This window comes from Catharus ustulatus, chromosome 6, assembly GCF_009819885.2.
Source record: "Catharus ustulatus isolate bCatUst1 chromosome 6, bCatUst1.pri.v2, whole genome shotgun sequence".
In the NCBI taxonomy this organism is placed as follows: Eukaryota; Metazoa; Chordata; class Aves; order Passeriformes; family Turdidae; genus Catharus; species Catharus ustulatus.
The window spans coordinates 11,292,917-11,320,356 of NC_046226.1; the positions used below are offsets into that span (position 1 = coordinate 11,292,917).

At 37.7% G+C, this 27,440-nt stretch overlaps 1 protein-coding gene across 6 annotated transcripts in view; it reads right to left on the bottom strand.

Annotated features, from left to right (window-relative positions):
• Nucleotides 1-377: 377 nt before the first annotated feature.
• The window catches only part of WDR20 (WD repeat domain 20), a 45,449-nt gene continuing 18,386 nt past the window's right edge, over nt 378-27,440 (bottom strand). The window contains exons 2-5 of one of the 6 annotated variants that reach the window (XR_004418234.2): nt 18,607-18,789; nt 12,770-14,047; nt 10,974-11,040; nt 1,580-1,677 (exon numbers count right to left, since the gene is read on the bottom strand). Coding sequence is in view for 4 of the 6 variants with exons in the window: in XM_033062823.2 (XP_032918714.1) it covers nt 7,759-7,848; nt 12,770-14,047; nt 18,607-18,789 (1,551 nt within the window). In the remaining 2 variants the exon portion in view is untranslated. Of the gene's footprint in view, nt 3,463-7,717; nt 7,849-8,170; nt 10,504-10,973; nt 14,048-18,606; nt 18,790-27,440 lie in introns of those variants that run through there. The other 5 variants (XM_033062823.2, XM_033062824.1, XM_042779405.1 and 2 more) reach the window with 5 other exon arrangements.

The window sequence follows — 27,440 nt, forward strand, 5'->3', positions numbered from 1 at the left end:
CATGGATACAGGATGTGCACCCATGGGCAAGTTCATGGTTCTGGGCAAGCAGCCTCTGTTCTACTCTGCCTGCAGGATTCTGCAAATCCCAGTTGTGGACACTGCTACGCAAGATAAAAGAAGCATATGATGGATACTTCCATTTTCAGTCATTCCAGGGCTGGACATGGAGGGTTAATCTTTGCAGACACTACTGAAAACAAGTTAAGTGGTGTGTTGACTGATTAAAAATGACAAGTGTTTGGACAAGCAGCATTAACCTCTGCCAATCCATGGATATGTCTATCCCCATCACACTTACCAGTTTAAGACCACTGAATTATAAATGAGATGCCTGATGTAAGACAAACCAGTCTCAGAAATGCTACTCTAATATGTTAACCCAGTTTCTGACTGACAAGTCAGAAAGCGTGTACAGCTACTGCTGTGGGATCTTCCACTTCCCAACTCCAAATGCACGGGACTACACGGTAACAAAATCCTTACCCCATGAAGTTGCCTGGCTCTGAGATTGCTGCTGTTATGGTGTATTGCAACTGCAGGATGTGTTTGGAGATAAGCCATTAAGAACAAGAACAGAACAATTGTATTTCAGTTTCCTAATTGAAATTCAATTCTATTAAATATGAGGCAATGTTCTAGGTGGGATATTTTTGAAAGGAATTTGTTCTACAAAGTTGAGATAGTATTTCTGTACCAAACATTTAATTCAACAAAGAATTGGTTACATCAAAAGTGATTGGATTTGAACAGAAAGTAAACAAAAATGCATATTCAAGATAGTTTAATATGTATTTTCTGAATTAGAAATATCACTTTCTTAACTGAATGAGAATTTCTAGTGTAATGATCCATTACTCCCCTCCCCCATCACTGAATTACATTATTTATACATATAATACAGAGCCGATTGCAGTTGGAAACAACAATATTAAAATAAATGTTTAATAGATACAAAGGATCTTTTTTCCACAACATAGTTTTTCTGGTGTCTGGACACCAATTTTAAAGTAATTCTCTATAAGCATTAAACTATTTAAGTGCAAAACAATTTTGTTTTAAAAAAATCTATGATTGCAGCATCCATCTTCCTGAAAAACATTTTGAAGCCAGAAAGTAATGACTTTCATTCTCCATGAGTGCATTCCAGGCTGTCTTCTAGCCACCTCTGGTTAAAAAAATCAGTGCAAAATAAACAATGGTGAAGTACTAGTTTAACCATTGAACTTACTTGAATTTAAGAAACATATCTTATTTTACACTATATATATATATATATATAATCTCCTTTATTTATATATTTATAGAGAGATTAAATTACACTGGACTTGAAAAGTATAAAGAAAACAAAAATGTTACTACTTTTTTCCTGCAGCACTAAAGGAAGCTTTTTGCTTTTTCTCCAATGCAAACTCTTCCTTGGGTGAGCAGCCTAGCAGGATCAGCTGTAGTGAGAATTCCTTACATTTGTCCTTTGCAAGTCACTATGTGATTCACATAATTCCATGTTTGCACTCTGCCACATTATAATTTGTGATGCTCTTTGCCTGAAGAACAGCTCCTGGTTCCACTGTCATTACTTCTTGTCCTGTGTTCAGAGATTTGCTAGCAGTAGTGTGATGGCTATACTACAGTTCCACTTGGAGAATTGGCCTGGTTTTGGGATGACAATAAACCCTGCAAACAAAGCAGTTTACATTAATCCAGCAAGAGAACCTGACATGAATTTTATAAAGTTCTTAACCTGACCCTACAATGAGTACAGTTGTTTTTACCAACACTTGGTTACTTCAGACATCAGCACCTTCACTCCTACAAAGGCTCTAAGCCACCATGGTCTCAGCCAAGCAGCACACAAAGAGCTCTCAGACAGGAAGAAACATGTGCATTTATTACACTGAATGGATCTGATCCCAGCATTTGCTTTAATCTGCCTTGCACTTGGAGTCATAGTGAACAGTGAAATTTAAAAAAGCATGCACCCAAAAAGTGATCAGCATTTTACTGGGGTGGTGTCAAACAAACCTATTCCAGTATCAGTATGTTTGACACCTGACCTGATACAGGGAAACGCTCCATCTCTTATATGGGATTGAGTATTACAAGCTTTGAATAGAAAAATAGATTGTCTAACCAAATACTTGTTTTGGTAATTTTAAAACAGAATGAAATGCTGATGAGAGGTCAGTAAAAATTTCCTATTACAATTTAAGTTCACACTCAGGAAAACTTGGTACCAGCTCTTCTAACTACCCTGCCATTCAAATTGAGACTTACTTCACACAGCCCCATGAATGCACAGTGCCTCTCACTACACAGAGGCTGCTGCTCTGGATTAAGGCAGCTACACCTTACAGATTAAACCTGTGGGTACCAATGGACAGACTCCATTTCAGATTTATGCGTAATAGCCCATTTTTAATCATTCACATAAAAGTAACTTTACCAGGCTTATTTAGGAAAAGCTTACTGTCAAAATACAATTTAGCCTTCTTATAAGGTCATTAGTTCTACTGAGTGCCAGCAAGCCAAGGAGCATGCTGGCAGTTGGAAGCACACTGGCAGCTGGATGCACACCAGCAAGTATCCCCATGCAACTCCTCACCTCGTAGGTATGATAAATGCACTTTCAGCAACTCCTCTAAGCAGCTCCCAGCTTGTATTCTTATCTCAAAATTAAGAAAGATCCTGGGACTCAGATCCATCAAACTAGACAAGATCAGGCAGCAATTAGCATACAGATAGAAGACAGAATTATGTCACTTCTTCAGAATCTACAGGAGCTCTTTCACACTTGGATCCAAGAACTGAGAGGTCATGATGATGGAAGTAAACCCTGACCTCAGAAGAGGAGGAAAGAGGGGAAAGAGGGCTGGACTGACTGGATTCAAGTCATTGAATTTCTGTTAAAACCAAAGCCCTCCTTCTTTTTAAGAAACTATCTGATCATTTCAGACATGTCATGAACCTGGATAGTTTGCAGGACTTACAGTAGACTGTGTATGCATTTACATATGGTCCATGTTACATTTATATATAACAAAGCACATGGCACTTAACTTGGTGCCTTCCATAGGCTTCACCTGAAGGAACCTGAATACCTTTATTTGTATTTGTTTATGCAGGGAATATCTGATTCAAACACTGTTGAGGTAGACTGAAGTGGGTTGTTCTTTACACTTGACATTCAGGATGTGCAAAGATCCTGCATATTTCATGAGAACAAAAGTTTCCTAGTTATTACTTAAGGACTAGATGGTGAAAGGCAGAACTTTAGAGCAAACGAGCCACTGAAGCACTTCTGAAATTTTTACCAGGGAAGTTTTGTTGGAAAGTGACAAGGTTGAATCAGAATTCACTAGTTCATTACTGAAGCATTCTTCACAAGTCTATTAAATCCAGCAGCAACTGGAAGGTCTTCCTTGTCAGAAGATTACATCCACTAAGAAACTTTGAAGTACCCTGGAAAAAGACGTCCAAAGGTATTATTTCCAGTCTTAATTAAATCAGCAATCCAAACTGTTCATATGCAAATATGTGCTTTATAAGCACACAGGAAGCCCTAGGGATGGCATAATGTCAAGTCTTTCAACAGGCTCATAATCACCCTATGCAGGAGAAATAAGCCCTATTCTAGCGTTGGATTTACATTGTAACAACCAACTGTTGGGAAACAAAATGAAGAGTTACCTTCCTAGGATTCCTCTAAAAACTGGAATTCAGTGCGGTGCCTTATTCCCTGTGAACTACCAGCCACTCTAGAATGCAAGTTCCAAGAATAGGAACAAGGAGTCAGTCCTGGTTACATCTCACAGGTGGTGAATGCTCCTTGCTTTGGAGAGGAGCAGCTCAGTGCAGATGGCTTTCAGTGAGTACTAGGAACTCCTTGCTCTGAATTAATTCTGCAACTCTGAGCAGGCAAACCAGAGGAACACCAAAGTAGAAATAACCTCAGGACCAACTTCCTTGTGCTCCTGTAGATGGAACAAATGTACACAAGTACTGCCTTAAAACTTGGACTAGGCTATGATGCCATTCAGAAATTCACTCCTAGGGGAGAGACCAGAATGTGAGTTCTTCCAAGTACTTGATTTCAGAAGATCTCAGATGTTCATACAAGAAAAGCAAGAATATGAGTTTGTTTTTTAGTCACATAAGTTTCACCAAAGTGGTGAGTTCTCAGTGGGTCCTGATTAAAACAAAAATTCTACAGAATTTTGCCATTGTATCAGAGCCTTCTAAGCAAGGCTATTCACAAGATTATGATTGGGAAGAGATGTAGAAAAACAACCTAAGAAAAGCAACTGAGGACTCAAATAAAGTTACTGCTTTGATACAAAAGTTCAAAGTAAGTCTCATCTGTGATACAAAGGGTGTGGGATTGGAACAGTTGTAGTTATATTTTCTGGAAGAATACAATGGGTACAGTAATGAAAAAATATAAAAAGCCTCCTGCCTGTAAAGAACGAAGAAAGCCATGAGAGTGTAGTGCTTTCTGTGATGGAACCACCCAGTCTGGTCAATGAGGTGGGAAAAGATGGAACAAAAGCTGCAGCCATTTATTAGAGTAACAGCCAAGTCAGCCTGTTTAACAGCTGTGACAGGAAACATGAAAGAGCAGAAACACAACAGCTGCAGCTCTGCTGCCTGGTGCAGCAGCTTCAGGCTTAAGGACAAACATCCCACTGAGCAAGCAGCAGGAACAAATTAAGACACTGCTCAAAGTTTTGTAAATAAATGTAGTGTTTTATTAGCTGTAGTATTTCGTCAGCATGTGAGTGTAGCAGGCGTGGGAAATGGAAGAGCTATGAGATCTAAGACAGGAATTTAGTAAAACAATATTTGTCCCAACCTTGGAGAGGTAGCTGCTGTCCCATCTGCCATCTGAATGGGACACTCCACAGCTGAGCGATGCAGCTCTCAGATGGGGTCATTTCTCTTAAGTCAATTAGTGCTGTGAGCATTGAACTCAGGCTGCTTCAGAACTAGCTTCTAGGGCTGTCCTGTTTATCCATGCATTCTCTGACTTCCTGAAACACACAGGACTTTGCACATCTGGTAAAAAATACGCTGCCATGGGTAGGAATGAAAAGCCATGACAAATACAATCAGGAAGGCCATTTGCACCTGAGGTTTGTGGCACTCATTGCTGGGGTCCGTTCACTGCAGCAGCATGAACACAAACCCTCCTTCGCCGTTCATGGGATTGTGAGGAGAGGGGTGGGTATATTTTTAAAAATTCCACATGCAATCCAGAGAAAAGTCTGAGGCTTTTTTCCAAAAACAGGAAAAATAAAGTTTCACAAGAGAAACTAATTCTATAAATGATCAGCATGTAACAACTCTATTAAAAAAAAAAATCAGGAAGATAATGCAATACTAAGTATGAACAAAGTCAACAGTAGCCACTGAGTTAATATTTTCTTAATTTAAATTAGAAGAGGCTTAATTGGAGCCAAAGGTGCAATCATACATAGTTTCACTAATCTAGATAATAAACAGCAAGCAGGATATAGAAAGTGCATGTCTCCTTCAGGGAACAATTCTCCTGGCACTCAGAACACACTGGATGTCAAACTCTGCTCATCTTTCTACTTTCTGGTTTGAAATTGAAAGGTAGGAAAAATAAAGGAAAGAGTCCAACATAACAAACAATCCAATGTAAAAAAATAAGTCTCATAGTACACTTCACTAATGCATTAAACCAATTAAAATATGGCTGTATTAACAAATACCCATACAAGAATGGTACTGTTTTGTTAAACCATTTCTAATATTGCCAATATATAAAATAATGGAAAATTATTATTAGAAAAATATTCCAGGAGTAGTTTATTCTTGTCCAGAACTATGATATTCCTGGAGTAATTATGGTTACTATGGAACTAGGGTTACAAACTAATCTGGACTGACAGCTTTGCTTGAGAAAGAGCCGTGGTCCATTACAGTGTTTGAGCAGTAATATGCCAAAACCAAAGTGAGATTTCTCACATTTGTTTAAAATTCTGTAGTTATATCAGCTGAATTGGTTTTAAGATTTACATGAACAAAATCTTCAAGTTCCTTATCCAAAGGAATGTTTTTAACAGCTAACGTTTCTGAACTGCATATACTCACTAAATCAGATATTAATGTCTAATGGAGTAATAAAATTAATTGACTGAAAATGCTCAGGAAAGCACATTGCTGTTCATTCACATAACATGCTACAGAGAAATATTTTGTATGGGATTTAGAGGGATAGAGCAAAACTCATACTTGTCTTTACACAGTTTGTGTGTTCATTAAATGGACTTTTAAATTTGTATTTCATTTGCCTTTTTTTTTTCTCTGTTCTGGTAACATTACACAAAAGTATAAATACATAAACCATCTGACACCTGACCTTATAAAAGACTGTATCACCTTTAGGGTTTCACTTGCAACTTCTCCTCTGTGTATATAAAGGAGTTTTTCCTCTTAACAGAGGTCACTGTCAACAAAAAAAAACAAATTCAAGGCTGGTAGAAAACCATCAGTAACTAAAAATCTGTCCAGTGGCACTAGGTGAATAGAAGATATGCAGGTCCAAGAGGGAAAAAAAAAAAATTAAGATGCAACTACTTGGGTGCTTGACAATGCAGAGAGGGTTTTTGCCAGCAGAAACCTGACCTGGCTTGAAAAAATAGGACCTTAAGCTTCATTCAAGTCATAAGGGGTCACATGCTTAGAAACTGTTGTTTCTCCACTTTTCTCAAACTATGAAAGTCAGTAAGGTGTAAAATTTTCAGTTTAGAAAATAATGAAATTGAGATAAACCAGGGAAAACCTCAGAGAAAAGCATATGACTTAAGGCAACCCCATGTGAGTTAGCTGTCAAGTTACTGTGGTCTTATAAAGGAGCCAAATGAATTTGATAAGTTTGAGCAGCATTTACCTAAAATCCAGCTTCAAAACCCAGAAAATAATATGATCTTACAGGTTATTTCTATGAGAAGTTTGTGCAATATTATTAAAGGCAAGTAAAATGACACCTTTATGTTTCAAGACTTATTTTGCCAAATACCTTCTCTGACTACAAAACCTGTGGAAGTTGGGTTTTGTTTCAGGCTCACACTGAATACTGAGAAACTGGTTTGACCAACCAGTTCTTGCATCATTTGATATAACTGGATGGTCAGAAGCATTGAAACGGATTTTATTTTGTTCCTTCATTAGCCCCTGTTCTTAAATATGCACCCATGTTCTATGTATAGATCATCACAACGGTCAGTACCATTGAAGTATCACAAAGTTCTCAAGTTTACATAAGATGGTTGCCTCAGCTTTAGTCTACAGAGTATTTTTGCATAAGAGACAAACAAGAGTCCTCCCTGTCAGACTGGACCCAAAGTAACTCACTTTTACACTGAAATTCCTCAAAAATGCCTCTGAAACACTTTAGTAAACAGCAATTGTTTGGCTCTTTCTTTGTTAGGAAGAATCACTGCAAAGGTGAGACAATTCCTAACCCCACAAATGGAAGGGCAACATCCGAAGTCTTCACCTAGATTTGCTCCCAGAAATTTTGCAGCTAAAATTTTAGACTAGTTTATTTTAGTTCAGGTGAGTTTCATTCTAGACTATTTTTTCTAGACAGAAAATGCTTGAATCATCTACATGAGCCATACCCTTGGGGCTGTAAATTCAGCAATCATTATGTAAACACCAAGATCTAAAGCTGGAATAAAGAACATACCCTGCACCAGAGTCCACAGAGGAAAGAGCTCCTGTAGAGTCCTAGAAGGAATGACGACACTCTGCCCCAGCTCCTACCGGACAGGTGTGCAGAGAGAATCTAGACACAGCCATGTCTGTGTTCTGCTGAATCTGAGTTTAAACAAGTTTGAAAAGTGCTTTGGTAAGTATTCTGTTTAATGTTACTCTAATCCTAAAAAAACAGCTACCATGAGTCTTGACCTTATCAGCAAGATTTAAACATCAAAACATCTGCATAGGCTTGAGACGAACTGAAACATTTTCTTAGAGCATGTTACAGATGTCATCAACTTCTTACTTTAAAGCATGGCAAGTTAACACTTTCATTGTGGCCATTTGTTCAGCACAGTGTGAGAGCATAAGACCACCTAAGCACTGCAAGATAAATTAAAACTCAAATGTGGAAAGGACTATTGAAAGTTATCTACATTTACAGTTCAATCACACATTTTTATTTAACATCAGTATACAGAGGACAACCCCAGCAAGTTATTTTGTAATGTCAAGTATTTAGTAAAGTTCTTGAGCTGTAACAGTGACAATAGAACAGCTAAAAATAAGCAGTATGAAACAAACATGATCTTAAAATTATAAATATACCAACAATACTTCTTAAAGCTTAATTATTGCAACAGTTAAATTAACAATAGTTCATGTTAGAAAGGCTCTATGAAATTTATTCAAGTTGTCAAGAAATTAGATGGAAGTGTAAAAAGGAAATACATATGAATTTTACTTTTGATTTTCACTAAAGGTAGTCAATACAATTTTGTACAGTATCACCTAACATGTCAATCTTTAACAAACTCCAGTATACAGAATCATAAAATGCAGAAAAAATAGTTTAATCTTTACATGTAAATTGACAGTAAATTAACTGACACAAATTTTATTATTGTAACATAAGCAGGCCAGCATTTTAAATATTAATTTAGTAGTTTTATGTTGTTAAAGGGGCAGACATATACAGTCATTCCAAGTACATACTCAAATTTTAAGAGGTGATAATTCAGAACATGGGTTTTCTAGAAAGCGTTTAGTAAAAGTCATGTTATTTCCTAATCCAGACATCCTCATCATAAAGCCTTTACAAGGTTATGATCTCTCCTGGCTTTACTGGAGCCACTTGTCACACCTCCTCACACACGCACACACGCATACCTTGCTATAAATATCACACCAGTGTACTCTAGGTTTAATTCACCCTGATAATGCGGGTATGGCATGTGCAACTTTGCTATTGTGCACATTACAGAAAGCTTCAAATTTTAGCATGGTAACCTGAAGTTGTATAGCTGTGTTTCAGTTTAACTATAATCATCCCTGAAGTTTATACAGATACCGTATCACGTTGAAAGAAATCTATTTGATAGTACTTAAATACCAGCAATTGAACTTCAATTGTAATGATGAAATGCTCCTTTCCACTGAGGAAGAATTAGTATGTATAGCTGCTCGTCTCACTCAAATATAGTACATGAATGTTTAAGTACTTTCACTAAAACAGAAGTCATACTAAAACATGATACTGTACTACAATTGTAGTTAACTAGAAAATTCAAGGATGTTATAATTTAAGTCTAAGTTTTCCTTTACAATAAGTCAAATAAATAAATTCCATGTGCATTTGTTTTACAAAGTGGTAGGATGTTTCTCTTGCTAGGTTATACACTGCCATTTCACCTGGGGGTACTGCTGGCCAATCTTACCTTGAGCTTTCTGACACAGGGAACTCACTGGCAACTTTCATTCACTTAAAATGGAGTCGCTGTACAGACAGCGAACAATCAGTTCTAAAGTCCAACACAGAAATCATGTAAGTACTCAGTTACTCTGACCACTGAGTTCAGAGAAAACTTATTTAGCATATCCAAGCACCACTTTGGGATTTTGTGGGTTGGTTTTGTTGGGGTTTTTTAATTGCTTCTGCAGATCCTGTAATTCAGTTTGACATAGCTATAAAGATAGCATAAGAAAGTTTACTTTTGTTCCTTCCAAATTTTGTTTCTACATTTTCAGATTAATCCAACAGTTCTGTAACCCCATTTAGGTTTCCCATCAGGGCCTGGGAAAGACAGAGGAGAGAGATGACAGCTAATTGTCACCATCTTGTGAAGAAAAGTTCATACTCTTGTTAAGGCAACCTATTTTTCTGACCTCCCTGAACCTTCTTTCACAGAAACCAGCTCACCACAAAAAAAAACAAAAACAAAAAAAAAAAAAGAAAAAAAGAAAAAAAAAATGAAACTAATGAACCCTGAGCCTCATCCAACTTGTTTCTAATTGAATTTTGCCATTCACTTTACTGACTGGGAGTTGGTAGAGCAGTTCTGAAAGTGCAGTGCAAGAACGGTACACCCCGTGAGGAAGCTCAAGGTATGATTTTGTACACACCGAAGCAGTAATTTGGAAAGTTTATAAACAAACTGTCAGGACACTGTCAGCACTGTACAGACTATCAACTATCACAGGATCATGGCTGAAGACATACTTCAGGATTTATTTTCCACTCAGGGCAGCACAAGCCCAACCAGAAAAATAAACAGAACTTGTCGCACACTGTCCAATTATCCGAACAGCGCATGTTTGTTTGCTGTTGGAATGAGAGGGAAAGGTAGCACTGGCACAATGGAAATTACGTTAGACACTGCACTACCTCCTTTGCTTTTCCATCCAATTCTTTCTTTAGGCTGGCAGTGGCATCAATTTAATGAAGGCCTTTTGAGGCAATGATGGAAGCAGCAGCAAGATTCAGAGGCTTTCACTCTATAGAGATGACAGACAAAAAAGTGATGGAGCTTTAAGATCACTTGGGGAGCCATATGTCAAAGGAAGACTAGAAATAGCAACTTTAAAACCCAGAGTAATGGGACATGCTAGGATAAAACAACTGGTGAAACAGAAATGATGGTATATAACCCAGTAAGAAAGACATCACCATGAGTGTTTTATACTTTGACAATTCTCATTAAATAATATTAAGTGCTTTCCTATAAACAAAAAGGATGCTCATAACGTTCTTCTGGCATAAGTATTTTCCTAACAAAGCCCTGTAAACATGCCACCAAAATTTAGTTTTTACCAGCAGAGTGAGCTCACTAGAAATGCAAGTGAAATCAGAAAAACAAATTAATTTGAAAATTTCTAAGTAAATACATCCTAAAGAATATGGCATTTACATCAGTGTGCAATATATTAATTTTGAAAGTGATAACTTCAGCATGAAAATTACTTACCTGTAGTTAAAGTTTTCCATATTGGCCAATACATAAATCCTGATTTTTGGTACTGCATACTTTATCTCTGAAATATTTGAAATGTCATATTCCAAATCAAAGTCAATACACAAAAATATTTAAGTTATACTCAGTCTAACAAAACCCACCTCAGCCACTGAAAATAAATATGACAGTGTAGTGTTTAATAGTATGCAAAGGAGTTTTAGAACAAAATGTAGCTCACAATAGCAATCTGAGGCACTGCTGTAATTAATAAGATGTGAAGTGCACTGAGTCACAAAAGTATAATTGCTTTAATACTTTCATTTTGAGCAAACATTTTAAATAATTTAGCATTTTAAGGGAGTGCTTTTTTTTTTCCCATTAATGCTGGATTTGTAGTTCTCAGGCAAAAAAAAATACTTTTAGGTAACACCCTCCTCCCTTCTTCCATAAAGGAGTTTTCAATTTTAAGTTTTAGATTCAACCTTTAAATATGCATTACGATGCAGAACAGACACAGATTTTTATGCATACCTATGCTGTGACAGATTTGGTAAAATCTCAAAAAAGCCTACATTATACAAACAATTTTAAGAAAAATTATTGAGTTTTACTTGCAAGTTTGTAGTAATGAAGATGTGGTATCTAAATATATACAGTACTCTACTTCAAAAGTCAGATTTATTAACCAAATGGTTAAAATCTAACAAACAACAGATTTTCATTTAAGTTGCTCAACATGGCATTATTTGGGTATTACCAGATCATTCCTTTTACTTCAGATGATAATCTACATCCCCTTTCAAAAATTTTCACAAAAATAATGGTCCTTTTTCTCAGATCAACTCTGGAAATGTTTTCTTAGCTATATTCCTTTGAACTGTTGCTGGGAGGCAGAGCTATTGTAGCACAAAGTCCTTTTTAATGTAAGAATCAACGCATTTAGCTTCAGTCAAAATTGAGCTATCTGTACATTGGCCAGAAGAAAAATAAAATATTATAGGTGTTCAAGTGCATCAACAACAAGAGTGAAAACTAGTAATAGACTAATGTAGGTTCAGCTGATGGAACAGATGCCATCATAAACACGAGCTTGTAGTGGTTGAACTGCCTAACAAACCTGACAGGAACAGAACACTTAAACTACCGAGAGAAAGCTTGCAGGATTATCCCTAACTTAAATACATAAATCAAAACCTGGCTAAAATTAGAGTTCCTTGATAATACTGATTCACAATTCAAGAGCATAAGCTACAGTCAGTACAGGGCTCACGAATCTGTGCGTAAGATGGCTGATGTTGCAATAAGAAGTGGTTTCACATTTAATGGCAGACCACCACAGAAAAGTATGGAGGAATAAAACACTTTGGTTTTCATTTTTTCAGAGGCTCACGTTTCTCATTAGACTTAGAAGCAGCAGCTTTTCATAAGCTACTCTCATTGGGAGTGCTTATTTTGTAGAAAACATTAGAAGGATTATGATTATTTTAGTGTTTGACAGGTTTTACTTCAATTTTTACATAAATAGCTTTCACCATATTGTGGTTATGCTTAAGTATAAGAACACTGATCAATAGTTTAGATGCACAGTATTTATTTCTTCTGCTGGAAGGCAACTATATTTAATAATTGTATCCAAGACACTTCAAATCATTCAGAAATATGGCATGCAGTATCCAAAAGTATGGCTCTGAGGATATTTTTTTACATTAAGCATAAAGAAATTTTATATTCAACATTCATTATATTTCAAGAAAACTATCTATTCAGAGTTCTAGTTCTTTGATGCAGCATTAAGGATTAAAACTTACCACTTTACCAGGCCTTGCCCATGTGCAAATAAATCCCTCCTGACAAGCAGTGACTATACAGTCTTCAAGAAAAATTAACACAGTCAGTCTTTCATGTGCTATCTTTTTACAGATAAGAGGCTCTAACAAGGGAACATCTTCCATTCGGGGACAGAGAGGTGTTCCCAAAGTTTTAGCTGGGTCCGTTTTGGTTTTAGTAACTAGGTTCAGTTTGTCACTGCTCTTGCTAGATATATGTCCCATGCTATGGTTTCTCTTGTGATCTTTTTCATGGTGTCTTTCCTTCCGATCATGTAGCGATAAGGTTGCAAATTTACTAACGCCAGAAGCAATGGCACCATCCATGACACTGCTTTTACTGCCAGCATTTGAGACTGCAGAGTGTGGAAGGCTGTTTGACCGTGGAAGAGGAGGGGGTACAGAGTTTCCAGGTGTTGTGATACTGTTTCCATTACTTCCTGGGTTAGTTCCACCACTTCCCGCAGGTGGACTTGTGGCATTCATGACATTTGTATGTGTCCTTGCTCTTGAGAGAGGTTGGTGGGGGAAGAGGATATCTTCTGTAAGATCCCACAAACAGAGCTGTGTGTCCTGGCCTACTGAACCAAATCTATACGTAACACTTACTGGACGACTGTCTGTAGAGTTCCTTTTGGATAGTCTAGATTGCGTGCTATTTGCTCGATCTCTGCCAAAATGAAGGTCTTGGAAATCCTCATCACTTCCGCTAAATTCCATCGGGTCACTCTCTTCTACACTAGTGGTATACGGATCAAACGCAACGACACTGACCCACGATTTATGTCCGTGGCCTCTCGCTATAACTCGACAGTCCACGAAAGACCAAACTGTCACCAAGTCATCCTCTCCGCCTGTCACTATGTATTTCCCATCGGGGCTCCAACACACACACAGCAGTCCTCCAAAGTAGCTTTTCATTGTACCATGCAATTCCACTGAATCAAAGTTAAACACGCGAAGAAAACCATCCTGGCTCACACATGCCAAGAACTTCCCATCAGGGGAAAAGGCAAATTCATTCAGGGCACCCTCACCTACTGTCCATTTAAGCAGAGGGTTTCTTGTGGATTTACTCTTGCAAGTATGCACTGCAAAACTCTCTCCTTGTTTTAGCAGCTGGTAGTGCGGGGCTGTGGTACCACAAGTGTGCTCCACGTTATACAAGTACATATTGCCACTGGAATGAGCTACTAGGAAAAGGCTTTCCGAACCTGGTACCCATTTTACACAGGTTACTCTGGACTTGTCTATTAGTCTCTGTGAAAAACAAAGAAGATACACATCAGAAACTCTGAAAATTAAAGTTTTCATGATTAACCATAAATCTGAGCTTTCTGGGGAGCAAGACTTAAGTCAACTTAACTTTCTAGACAGGAACCATGTTACTGTATTTGCAAAAACTTATCAGGCAGTAAAGAGGAAATTATTTTCAGACAAAGTGCTTTAAAAGCTTATTATTATGGTCCAGTCACATTCCACAAAGACCATACTCCAGTCCAGTCAATCTGTTATGAATCTAAAGGCAGTGCTCTTTGGTTTACTTTTCCCTGTGTAAGTTGAAGAGCATGAGAAGGAAACAAGAAAACACTGAATAAGCTAAAGGGGAAAAAAGGTAGTTACTCATCTGTATTATACAGCAAACAGGTTACAAATCAACAACAGTAAATTTAGGCTCTGATTTCATCTGAAATCACAAATAAAATCTGAAAAAAACTCTATCAGCTTTTATTGATTCAGGGAGCAAAGGCTGCATACACAGTGACCCTGTTATCATGTGGCTGGAAAGTCATTAGGTAAATGCACGTGGCTGGGTGAATTCACAGGGCACCACAAACTTTTCCCTTTAGAATCTCAAACCTCCAACTATTTCTCTTTCAATAGCCAAGGACCTGTTAATACTCTGTTACCATTTGATTAAGCACTTTCCTTTAAAACAAAACATTTTAATAGAGTTCATCATTGCAAAAGAATGCACACACATTAAACAAACATTCCTGGTCATAATGTCTTCAATGCTCTAAGGACTAAGAGGTAAAGTTTGACTCCTTTGACTGCTGTCGTTTCTGGTGGACTTCCACAACTTACCATGTTGTCCATGGCACCACTCAGCTGCAACTTGCAGACAAGTAATTTTTACAAGCACATTCAATGTTTGTATTTGACATATTGATTGTAAGCAGAAAGAAAAGCTGAGCTACACAAAAGGAAAGAGTGCAAATATAAAGAGCCTAAGGAATACCAGAACAAGTTATAAAACCCCAAAAATAAAGAAGAAAAAAGAATCCCTCCAAAACCTTGCTATGCTGTTTATCATACATAAACCCTCAAACTAATGGATAACACATCAACTGCTACCCGTTGCGGAACTGTCACTGGAAAGCAGCACCTGGCCATTTAAGATTACAATTCTGCTGCTGTCAACCTCACTACACAACCAGAAAGTCTCTCTCCTGTATTTCTCATTGATTAAAACAGCCATGGTGTATTTGAGAGCTGAGAGATGTAAGTAAATATGGCAAAGTTCTTCAAATGGAGCAGCTTTAAAATAATACAGTCTATGACTCTGTTGTGATATTTTAACTGTCGTGTATTCACTGATATATATCATGCATGTCTCAATAACGATGGTATCAGAAACCTGAGAGACAAAGTTACCTAACACACACCAGGAGAAGATGGGCAGGGAACACCAGCCCAGCTGGTTTCCTGTAGGCACCAGTCTTCTCATTGCCAATATGACAAACAAAAGCAAAATTTCTTGCTCTCTACTAAAGCAGCTTAAACTGACAAAGAACCTCTACATGTAAGAGCACCTGCTCAACCTCTATTCCAGAAATTACACTCTATGTCCATAACCATGTTGGGTTACATGATCCTAAATACTGCAGAGAAACCCTGCAAACCTGATCTTTACTTCAAGGAGGCTGTGAAAAACGGAAGATTACAATTTACAATGAGAACAGATCAGCTCAGGGAGACAAGATGCAGAGAGACTTGGATCTGACATGTGCAAGTGACTACAACACATCCCCTTCTCAAGATAAAAACTCTGAAGTTATGAGTTTTGGGAGTTTTAAAAGCTTTCAACTGGGTCCACAAAGTTCTGCAGCACAACAAAGCCAGAGCTGCAGACAGTAGGAGCAGCAGATACGTTACAAGAATGGTCTAAATGCAGTATCAGCAAATCAGTTAGGGATGTGAGATAAAGAGTTAATGTTCAGTTTGATGGAAGAATAGTAAGTGAAGAAGCTTCACTCACCAGTCAGAAACATGAGTCAAGATTATCTTAGTCATGTTTTGAAGAACTTGAAGGGACAAAATTACAAGCACAGGCCACAAAGGACTGAAAAATCTGAGGCAATCAAAGAATATGCATTAAGGTCTTACATAGCTTTGGCAACAAAGATATAGGACAAGTTTATTAGGAAAAAAATGCAGCTCAAGGCTTCAGTTGAAATTTTAAAAAGGATTAAAAAGTAAGATGAAAAAGCCCTGGTTACCACCTGGGAAAAACTGAATCTGTGAGGTATATTTGACTAGTTTGGGAAGTAAGAAAATATCACTGGTTTAATTTTGACACAGCTGGAAGGAGTACCACTGGACACAGATTTATGTAGGCAGTCACAAGGTACACAGGATCTTACCACTCACCTCAGCCTTTCAAGTCCCTATCATCTCCTACATCAATAGAAATAAGTTAAAGACTATGCTAGGGCTATTGCATTTCATGTTCAACATAACCTATCATAACAGGTTCATTTATTTAATGTAGCATATATTCTGATTGCTATTCTGATTGCCCTACCACAGCTGATAGTCAAAGCAGAGCTTTGGGATACCTGAAGCACGAAATTACTCATAGGTGAATTCTACTACCTCTAGCATGAGTGCTGGATCTGTAGAACAATGTTAGCACTCATTCAGACTACCTTATGCCTGTGGTTATTCCTAAAGACTAGCTAAACTCAAAATATATTCAAAACTCAATAGGCACCTTCATCTTGAAGTGAATTAACTGGTTCAAACATCAATGCTCACTAATGTTTCTCTGAAAGGGGTTTTAAATACAAGCCAGAACTTACAAACACATCTAGGGCAAAATTCAATACTGTAATTGACAGAATAAAATACATACTTAAGTTTAAAAGTTGGTTGTAATAAGGTTGCATTTTAAGTTTTAAAAGTTGGTTGCAGATAAGGTCAGCATAGGAAACAAGAATTTGCCATTTAACTGTAGCCTACTGTGCGTGCAGTTTTGGTAGCACTGAGCAAATCCTTACATTACCTTGGCAGAAGAGAGATCATCACCTCATTTAAATTTCCACCAAACTGTCAAAGGGCATATTTCCATCACACTGAAGTAATCTGCCTATAGCACAGACAAAAAGCAATCCTGGCTGATGGAAGTGGCTTCAGTGCTTCCAGCATTTGGGGAATGCCACAGGAACTATTCACCTGCAAGACAGCTTTGCACTGTAGTCACCAGACAGTAAACACCATCAAAGGCCTGGAAACGTGCACTGAGCCTTGATATTAAGTATTCCACTGCAAGTTTTTCTCAAAGGAACTATAGCTCAGCTACAGGAGTGGGAACTACTCTGAGATATGAAACCAGCTGTTTAGAGTACGCCTGCTACCCTTAATACTTACAGTGTTATTGTACAAGAATAAATAAGACACTTTCTTTAGGGGGAGTGGTAGGATGATGCTAAAATTAACATTTCAACTACTTATACAGAGGTTTCTATCAACAGACAAAAGATTCATTAAAAGATTCTCCAGCACTATTTCCCAGTCAACACAAGCAGAGACAGAGCAGTTGGGACAGAGCAGGTAGGAAGAAAAACGCCCCTCTTCTGATCTACATGCAGCTACTTTTAGAAAGTTGAGGAGGAATTAGATCTAATCATAAAACATCTCCAGTGAGAACAACCAACCAACCAAGACACCTGCAAACTTCTCTGTAGAGCTAGATTAAAACAAAAAAGGAGCAAGAGAACAAACCTCAAAAGAATATCACCTAGACCCCTAGACCACCCAAATTCCCACAGCTTATCCTCTGCAGAAAATGCTATCACAAGTCATCCCAGTCACCAGATTTCTTTCCTTATTAGCATCTGGATACTTACTCCACTAAGAATGTCAATGCTACCAGATACTCAGAGCCAGTGGCCCTGTAACTTGGCATTAGTGCTCTCCATAATATTCCTTCTATCTTTCCGTATTGCACAGCAGCAGAAAAAGCAGATGGAGAGTTTCCTTCTGAACATCACATGGCCAAGACCTCACAAACCCTCACATTTTTGTGCAGTCAGCTTTATATCCTACTCATATCCAAGCAAGCCTTTAGGAATACTTGATACAGGCAGTTTCTGCTGTAATGTCCCGAACACAAAAACTTGTATTTTTAACTTATTTAATATTTTTACTATACGAGTTAAATAGCAGTTTAAAATTTTCTTCTTTGTTGGCAACTAGAAGCCTCAGAAACAACTGAATTCAGAGCACAAGCAGCAACGTTTAGATTTGTAGACCTTATTTGTACCTGTAAACCGTCCTCAACTCTAGTTACAGTAATACCCAAAGTAGAAAATCCTCATTTTTAATCTTAAACCCCACGAGATGCCTTTATCTTTTCATGATGAATAACATTTTTATGTAAGTACTCCAAGCCAATGGAATAGCTGAAAAACAAAGGCAGTGACTGAACAATGACCTACACAAGCAAGTGGAACCACATCTACTGAACTTTGAAAATCAAGGAACTTCAATATCACAGATATATTGCATGCAACAATATTAAGAGTTCTACTTACTTCCTCATTAAATAATTTGCTAGTTTCTTTTTTAATAGGGTCTATAAGTTGGACCTGGCCTGCAGAGAAGCCCACTAGAAGTGACACACTTTCTGCTGTGGTTGTTAAGTGATTGAAGTCGTGGCATGTAGGTTGTGTTCCTTTGTATATCCTTTTGTCTATTGGTTTACTCAAGTCCGCAGCCTGCAAAGAGAGCAAACAGAATTCAGACAGTTTATCAAAATATGTGCATATAGCCACATCTATTTAAAAATAATGTTTATACCACACAACAATTTATGCAGTCACAAAGCCCTACTTTAAAAAGCAGCTCTGCATTTATGATACATCCAAGATCTTACCAAAATGTTTCTCTTTATATTATGCAAGTATACAAACTACAGCTGCCCTTGCCTCTGCACCTACAGCACAAACCAGTGGCAACCACTCAGTAGCACGAAGGCTCCAGTGAGTCCTCAAGATACCAGAAGGCTTCTCCAGCCACAAGAGCCATCAGAGAGACAAGATATCTCCTACTTTCACAGTAGCATTTTCTCAGTACTGAGTACGACCAATGTTGCATTAAAAATACCATATTCTCAATCACACAATCCTTGAACTGTAAGTCTATCCTTTAACAAGTAACAGGCAAACAAATTATACTGTTGTCCATATAATCACAAAAAATGATCAATCAGCTCCAAAGACAGCATTTTCTAGGAACAGTGACTCAAGATACTGATATTTCGATTATAAAATACATTTTATCCCACTGAGCTACAAAGTAATTTGCCTCTGAAAACAACATTCAAACATGGCTCAGACAAAATAAGTGCTAACAAAACAGAGGAATTTCAATATAAACAAATTAAGATCTAGCACGAAGTGTCAGAAGAATCAAAAGGAACAGAAAAGCAATTTAAAATGCTCCTTCACTTGTGTCACCCATGTTTATCCCCATATCACTTCTGAACAGACAACTAAATCTTTCATCATCCAGAGATTAAACCCTACACATTTAATATGCAAGATCATTCATGAGGTTCAACCTTGTTTTTTAACCTCCCTATTTACTAGGTTCAGAGTCTGTAATTAGAAAGCTGCAGATACTCAACAATATTACAGGCCTCAGATGTAGATGTGATTTGGGGCTCAGATTCTAATTTTGATATACTACTTTTTCAGTATATTTAGTCAGAAGAAATCATGACAGCAATAAAAGAGAAAGTAAACAAGCTTCACATAAAATAGAACTGCTCCAGAGCATTAAACCTTGGAGGACAAGGTCTGAAAAGCAGCAGATCTTTGGTATTCATAGAGCTACACAGAGAGAAACTAGACCAGTTAGTAGGGAAAAATCCTAACCAGCTATGCAGGTGAGCCATTTCCAAAGGCAAATTTAACTACAGGATACACGTGACAAGCATTTACACACAACAATATTAAAGCTGCACTTATGTTTTGCAGCATATATTACAAACCAGTTTAATCAGGTGTTACAGTCTCCTGGTTAAAAACTCCAAAATGAGATGATGTATTACAATTTCTAAAGTCAGCAGACTAAAAAGTTACTCCCCAGAGTCCAGAGATCCATTATAAGCCAAAAGAGAATGTTACCAATACCTCTTCAAGGAGAAATTAAATAGAATACTAGTTCTACTGGGAGATGGCAGGATAACACGCATGCCTGCCACAGAGCATTCACAGGCTGATGTAAATCTGTGACTTGAAGCTGAAAGATCAAATCCTAAAGGCCTTGCAGTTACATCTTAGACTGTGTAACATTCCTGTCCTGTATCACTACAAACAAGTGATGTCAAGAGAGAACTCTCAGAATTGAGGTGGCATTTCTATCTGGAAGAGCACAAATGCACAGCCATGCCTCAAATAAATGCAGAATTAAAGCACACCTATGAGACTTGAAGTTCTCTGGACAGAACTTGCAGCAGGACTCAATGCCTAAGAACCCAGATCCATTCTAAAGTAAATACAGTTTGGTCTGAATCATACTGAATGACCAGAGAACCAAAGACTCTCCCAGCCAGCAGAGGATACAACACTACCACCTTCCTCTGAATCCTCACTGTCCCTTCAAGCAACAAAGAACCAACAGGTGGTTATGTTCAAACTACACCTTCTCTTTTGTCTGGCTGAGGTTTTCACATCACTAGCTTTTGCTTTTGTTGTCCAACAACTTTGGTGTGACTGAAGTTCCCTATCTCATGAAATTGTGTGGTAACAGACCTAGCAACACATGAAATTCTGATAAATTAAATCTGAGCACAGACTTCACTGTGCTTATTCTAGCTGTTCTCTGGGAACCAGATGGCAGTGAGAATCTGTCTGAACTTAAATGAAATATAAATAAACTAATTCAACCCAGAATTAACCAGGCTTCTACTGACAGGGATGCCCCGCCTTTTATTTACATGCAGTTACTGCCTTCAGTTACAGCACAGTTGTCTCATGGAGAGAAGTCAAATCTTCAAGCACTAAAGTACTGCTTTGGTCTCTTAACTGAGAGTAGAATCAATGGACACAGGATCTAGGAGGCATTTTCTTTACTTCTGCATGAAGGTTGCTATAGGATTTTGCTAAGAGCAAGAAAAGTGCTTACTCATAAAATTGAATCATGCTGGTACTCAGCGTTTCATTAGCTCACCACTAAGCCCCATTTGCTTTTTTGTGAAAGATGTGATTCTCAGAGAAAAGCTTTTACATGAGCTCTGTGTCCATTAAAAACTATCAAATCCTAGGATCTGACACTCTTTAGTGAACAAGGTGATATGAACTGCTCCCTGCTTAGAAGTGATGTACTTTCAAAAAACCCAGAAAAATCTTGGGATTAAGTGTTGCCAGGCAGGGAAGTTAAAAGCACAGGAACAGACACCCTCACCATGGCAGCTGGCAGCAAGCTATTTGCACAGTTCTTGTCCCAATGCCTTTAAAATTTTCTTCTGAAAAACACTCAGCACTATTCCAGCCTGCCCACTTCCTCAGTTGCAGATAGGTCATAATGAGATCAACGCAACTGAAGGCAGAATGGGGCAGCTGATGCAAGGCAAGGAATATCAAATCCATCCCTACCTATCTCAGCTAATCAGGCTCTGGGACTGGCACACTGGCCAATTGATACCTGTGCTAAAAGACTGTTCCTTCCAACATACAGAGGTACTGTATGTACCCCCTGTGCAAAGGGACAAGGAATAACAGTTTTTAAGCAACAACAGGAACCTCACACACCTGTATGAAGCCAGTGACACAGCTGAACGAAACTGATGTACCTTGGGCATCAACAGCTTCCAAATCCTGCCTCTGAACAGATTAAAACTCTACTTTAAGAGAACCTCACACTTGCTCATAGAAAAAAAATTAGGTTTGTGAATGAATTCATACTCTATGAATTCATATATCTAACAATGAATTCATACTCTAGAAATAAAATATGAACCATGTAACTGTCTGGGGGACTTCCTAGTCTCATTTAGTTAACTCTCACAGCACACTGTTTTAGCAAAATTACTCCCACTCTGCTGGGGAGGGAGGGAGGAAAAAATAATCTAACAGTCTAAAAGTAGCCCATTCACCCTGCATTCATGACTTCCAGTAGAAGGGCAGTCAAATGGAACACATTAATCACAGTTTTAACTACATAAACATTAAGAAAAAAATGTCAGAAAAAAACCAACAAAAAACTGTTTCCTTAATCTGAAGCAAATATTTAAGTATTCAGATTCTGATGTCTGAAATACCTGATTAGGATGGGCAGCAATAACCTTGGTTCTGTAGCTGTACATAATTCTAAGGTCAAAGCTAAAGATTAATATCTATCCAAGATTTATTTTATTGATCCAAGACTTAGAGCTCTCATAATAAGATTGCCTAAACAGTGAATCACATTATTTTAAGTAAGCATTTAATCACACTCCTTGACAGATGTTATTTCTTCCTATATCTTTTCTTCTCCTAACTTATATTTGCAGCTTCCTACAAATTTTACTTGACTGAAATGTGCCATACATGTTACAATTCTTTCCAAGCTGAAAACATTGCCAAGATATTAAATTACTTTATTAATTTATTATTTATTAATGTAATATATATTTTATTAAATTACACAAATTTATTGCTTATTTAATATATTTATTTTTGTATTCATCAAAAGGTTTCTGTTAGATACTTAACAGTATTTAATATTACATTTGCCAGAAGACTGGCTTTGAATGGGTCATAGCTGTGAGACTGAGACAGAATAGTGAAGCATTTCATAAAAATTTTACTGCCAAAAAATCCTCTTATAGAAATCTCTCTTGTCCAGAGAATTAATTGAACAGCAGATTACAAATTGGCTATGTATGTACAGTTCTAGTGCACAATAAAGGACAACACAGAACTAAGACAATGTACTTTTGAATACAATTTTCTCAGTATTTCTGGAGCTTGGAATTCCTAATTGATTACCTGTACCTTGCTACCTCTTCCACACCTTGAGGTCCAGGGATTTAATTGTCCCTGGTCTAAAAACAGAACAATTTGAGAAAGCTGTGATTGTTATAATGCTGCACAAGAAACAGAAGAAATCAACTCTTAGAACGATTACTAAGTGAGTTTCTTTGAACTTCAGAGATGCTCTTTAAAACTTAGCTGAAAAAAGAGGCAAGGCAATGCTTGCTGGAGCCCTGATTTACAGAATCGCCTGTGAGTAGGACAGAACCCTCCCAGACTCACTCCCTGTATTAGCAAGGACAGGGAAAGCTAAACTTGTTTATTCTTCCTCCATGTGTGTGCTGGTCTCCTTCTCCTTCCTGCAGAGCTGGCCAAAGGACAGAGAATGCTGAGGAACAGAAGAAAGTGGAGTTACACAGGCACTTTTGTACAGCTTTCTGGCCAACTGCATTCTTTATTCCTGTACACAAGTTTCTGACAGAAATACCAGTGTCAATACTTCACACTGGACATCTCTCTACTTTATTACCACAGCAGTGGATTTCCAGATTTTTTTCTTTTATGACCCAAATACAGATCACTTAATATTAGCAACAGAGTTATTTGTAGTTACATCACTGTTGTTTCAAGCTGATCTGATCTCACAGCTGACCCTGCTTGGGGCAGTTAGGCTGGAGACTCTCAGAGGTTCCTTCCAACCTGAATAGCCCTGGAATCCTAATCTTAGGATCAAGCAAAGCAGCAGCAACAGGGCCACTCCCAGCTTATTTAACAGGTCTGGTTTGCATCTTAAAGGAACTTCAGGAAGCAAAAAAACTCCAGAAACAACTTGGTTGTCTTTCTCTATAAAAACCACTGATGTAGGGCAAAAGTTCTGCTTAGTTTATATAAAATACACAACAGAAAGTCCAGGCAACACTTCCTGCAAGTACAAAGCCCTAACAAAACACTCTTCAGTGCAGCTGACAGTGCCACAGCTTGTCAGTAGCAAACTGGCTGCTACAAATATAACTGCACGTAAGCTGACAGACTGCTGATTTAGCTTTCTCGCTAGAAAGTTTAAAGTCTGGCAAGAAGTCACATCATGCCTTCAGATCCAGCATCCCTTCCGATTCACAAGCCTTTCAGGTAGTGTACAGATCAACACGTGTTCACTTCAGAAGCCCCTCCAGAAACTTAAAATAGTTTAAAAGCTTCTCAGCTTTCACTTAGAAACCAAACAGAAAGAAAAAAAAAAAAACCAAAAACCAGAGGTAAAAATTCTCATCAAGATTCAATAAAAAGTCAGAAGACAATCACCATTTGTAAAGTTGCCCTATTTACAGCCACAATAAGTTTCTTAAATGTAAGGATAATTTCTTAAATAAATGAGAGTTGCTTTTTCTATACCTGACTGATGTGCTCAGTCTCAAGGGTTGCATAATAGGTGTTGTGTGTGTGCACACAGAGTAGTTTTAAATGTCTCCTGAGCCTTGTAAAGCCATTAACGCTAAGGAAATTTTAGGTCTTTATACTGCATTCAATGTACCTGTTTTATATTAAAGTCACATTTCTAAACTTCAATGAAAATATTATTATTAGTTTTGCATTTAAAATTCGGTTGATCTTTCAACTCCATGAACTAAAGCATCAATAGCTTGCCACTCACAATACTGTTCCTCATAAATGGGTTCCTGTATCTTTGCAGAAGGTTTTTTATAAGTTACAAAGTACTTGATTAAATGCTGAACAGGAACACTTAAGGCATGTGACAGTTTCTAGGATACTCTGTAAGAACAGCTCTGCTAGTAAAACAAGGACACCAAGTAATTTTATTTAACCTAATTTTTTTTAAGTGTTCCACACAATTCATCCATAACAAAGTCTTAAAGATCAATTTTGTACAAAGTCGCTTGCAAATTTGGGAAGCTACTTGATATTCTTCTCCCTTCTAGATTTAATTCCCACTTGGGGCCATACAAGACATACATGAGTTCTGAAAGGAGAAAAACATTACTTAACAAGATTTAAGCATTTATTCATACAGCAGACAACTATGACCACCTACATTCACAGAAAAGCTCTAGACCAGATAACTGGACATAAATCCATATTTAGGCAGAGATCAGTGCAGCTTTCTGAAGGATCCAATAAAATAAGCATATTCTCTTTGCAGAAGAATTACTCTAAGCACTCAAACAGAGCAAAGAGCACGCACTGGTTTGAAATAAATCTGTGTCATATTAACTGAACCGATGGTTATATAATTGGCAAGATCAAGAAAGTAGATGTGAACACCATAAAGAACGCATATAAAGCCCTGATTTACAGCTTATCGTAACAATGTTAACTCCATTTTAGTAAGGCCATAAACCAAAACACTTCTGTGGTTACAGTATAGATCAGCACATTCTTTTGGAAGTTAAGGTGAAAGCACCAAGTTATCAATAACCCTAGAAAAAGTAGCTATTTTTCTTTTTAAGAAGTGTTCAAAACCTCAGAACAGCAGATTCAAAAGAATTTTGTTTGCAAGTCCCATTCACTTCACAGGTGTATACAGCATCATGTTTATAAGACTAAGCAAAGGGCACTAAGACAGTACAGGAATATTAACACATTTGAACTACTACAGACCAGAGAAGCTAATGAAAGTTGAAACAAAGTTTTGAACCCCTCAACACAAAAATCCCTCTGTCTTCTGAGCACAGAATGCTGCTGCCTCCACCTGTCATAACCCAGGAAAAATCCCTGAAACTGTTCCTTTAGAAACTTAAAGCATCTTCAACTCAAGGTGTTACTTGGTGTTCGCTTGGTAAAATTTTCACCCACGTTGACACTGCTTCTTTAGAGTGGAAGACCAAAACCCACGACTTGTGACAATGCTGTTCAAGAGCCAGGTCAGACCCAAATTGTTCTAATGAGCTGACCTTGACACAGCTCTCCAGAGCATGTCCTGGTCAGTCCTGACAAGGTCTGAGAGCTCAGCATCCCCAAAAAAACCCAACAGCCTGCCCACTCCACAAAGTTGACCAGAAGCACTTTAAGCAACTCCAGCAATCTTCAGCTGCACTACAATCAAACCACTAAAACTTCAGGCAAGTCACAGGACACTGAAACTTTTCAAAATACGTTTGTTTTTCCATATTTAACAAAGTCAATTTTTGATTATACCTGCAGAATAAAACCTGTTCCCTTTGCTCACTAAAAGCACTTGAATTACACACTTTACACAACACTGCTTTACTATGAGACAAAAATATATGAATATATGAGCTTTAACTTGTTCTTGAGCCTCTAAACAATCCCTCAGAAACCCATGCTGAAGAAGAGCTAACAAAAAGGTATTCCACAGTTCCTTTTGCAAAGTTCCCTTCACTGTGGGTGCCAGTTAATGACATGATTAACTCAGGTAAAAATTGAGACTATACTGCAGTGTTACACGTTTGGTCACACTAAACCTGTAAACAGTCTAGTTAAACTCAAACAACTCTGAATAAAGTCACTGTATCATACATTCCCAACAGACGTGAACTGAATTAGATATTCTATTTTGGTTTAAGCAATTACTTGCCTTTTTTAATAGGAAGAAGGGAGAAGCTCTGATATCAGCATTATTGTCTCTTCCTGGTATGCAGAACTTTGGCTCTACTGTAACTCAGCCTGCTGGATAAAAACTTCTCCAGCAGAACCCTGATTCAGAATCACGTATGTTGTGCATGTGATGCAGACACCTTCCTCCTCTTCTCCCCCTACTCAGCTCTTTTTATGAACATATGTAAGAAAGAGATCTCACTGTGCAGTTTTAAGTTCAAAATAATGATCTCTCGGGGCTATTTATAAACCATGGGTGACAGGTCACATTTTTACACTGGTCTCCCCCTCATTGGCTTAACAATTAAGACACAGATTTAACAAGTCATAGCACATACATACTTCATAATTATACACTCCAAACTGGACTGTTTTGCTAGAAATTTTTACTCCAGTACCATTTCTTCAACAGTGAGCAGATACATGTTCCAGAAGTTAACTCATGAAGTCAGCTGCATTAATGGATTATTGTCCATCTTAGATTTCTTTCATGAAGCAATTTAAATTGTAAATATGGAAGTTTAATAACCTTTATAGGATTTTTTTTCATTAACTACTGTATGGAATTGAAAAAATTGCCAGATTTTGACTCCCACTTCCAGTTCACTATTCACTTATATTACAGAAGCAAGGTACCGTGATGAGCTAATATGTGGAAAAAAGTGTCAGTTCTGAATTTTGTTCCCCTCTGATTTTACTGAACACTGTCTTGTTCCCAGGAAGAGACAATGATGTCTAAATTCCTCATATACACAGCACTTAGACTGAGTCCTTAGTAAGGAGTACTGTCCTCAGTATCTACACAAAAGTTTTCAGATGTCAACAGTTTTCACCACTTC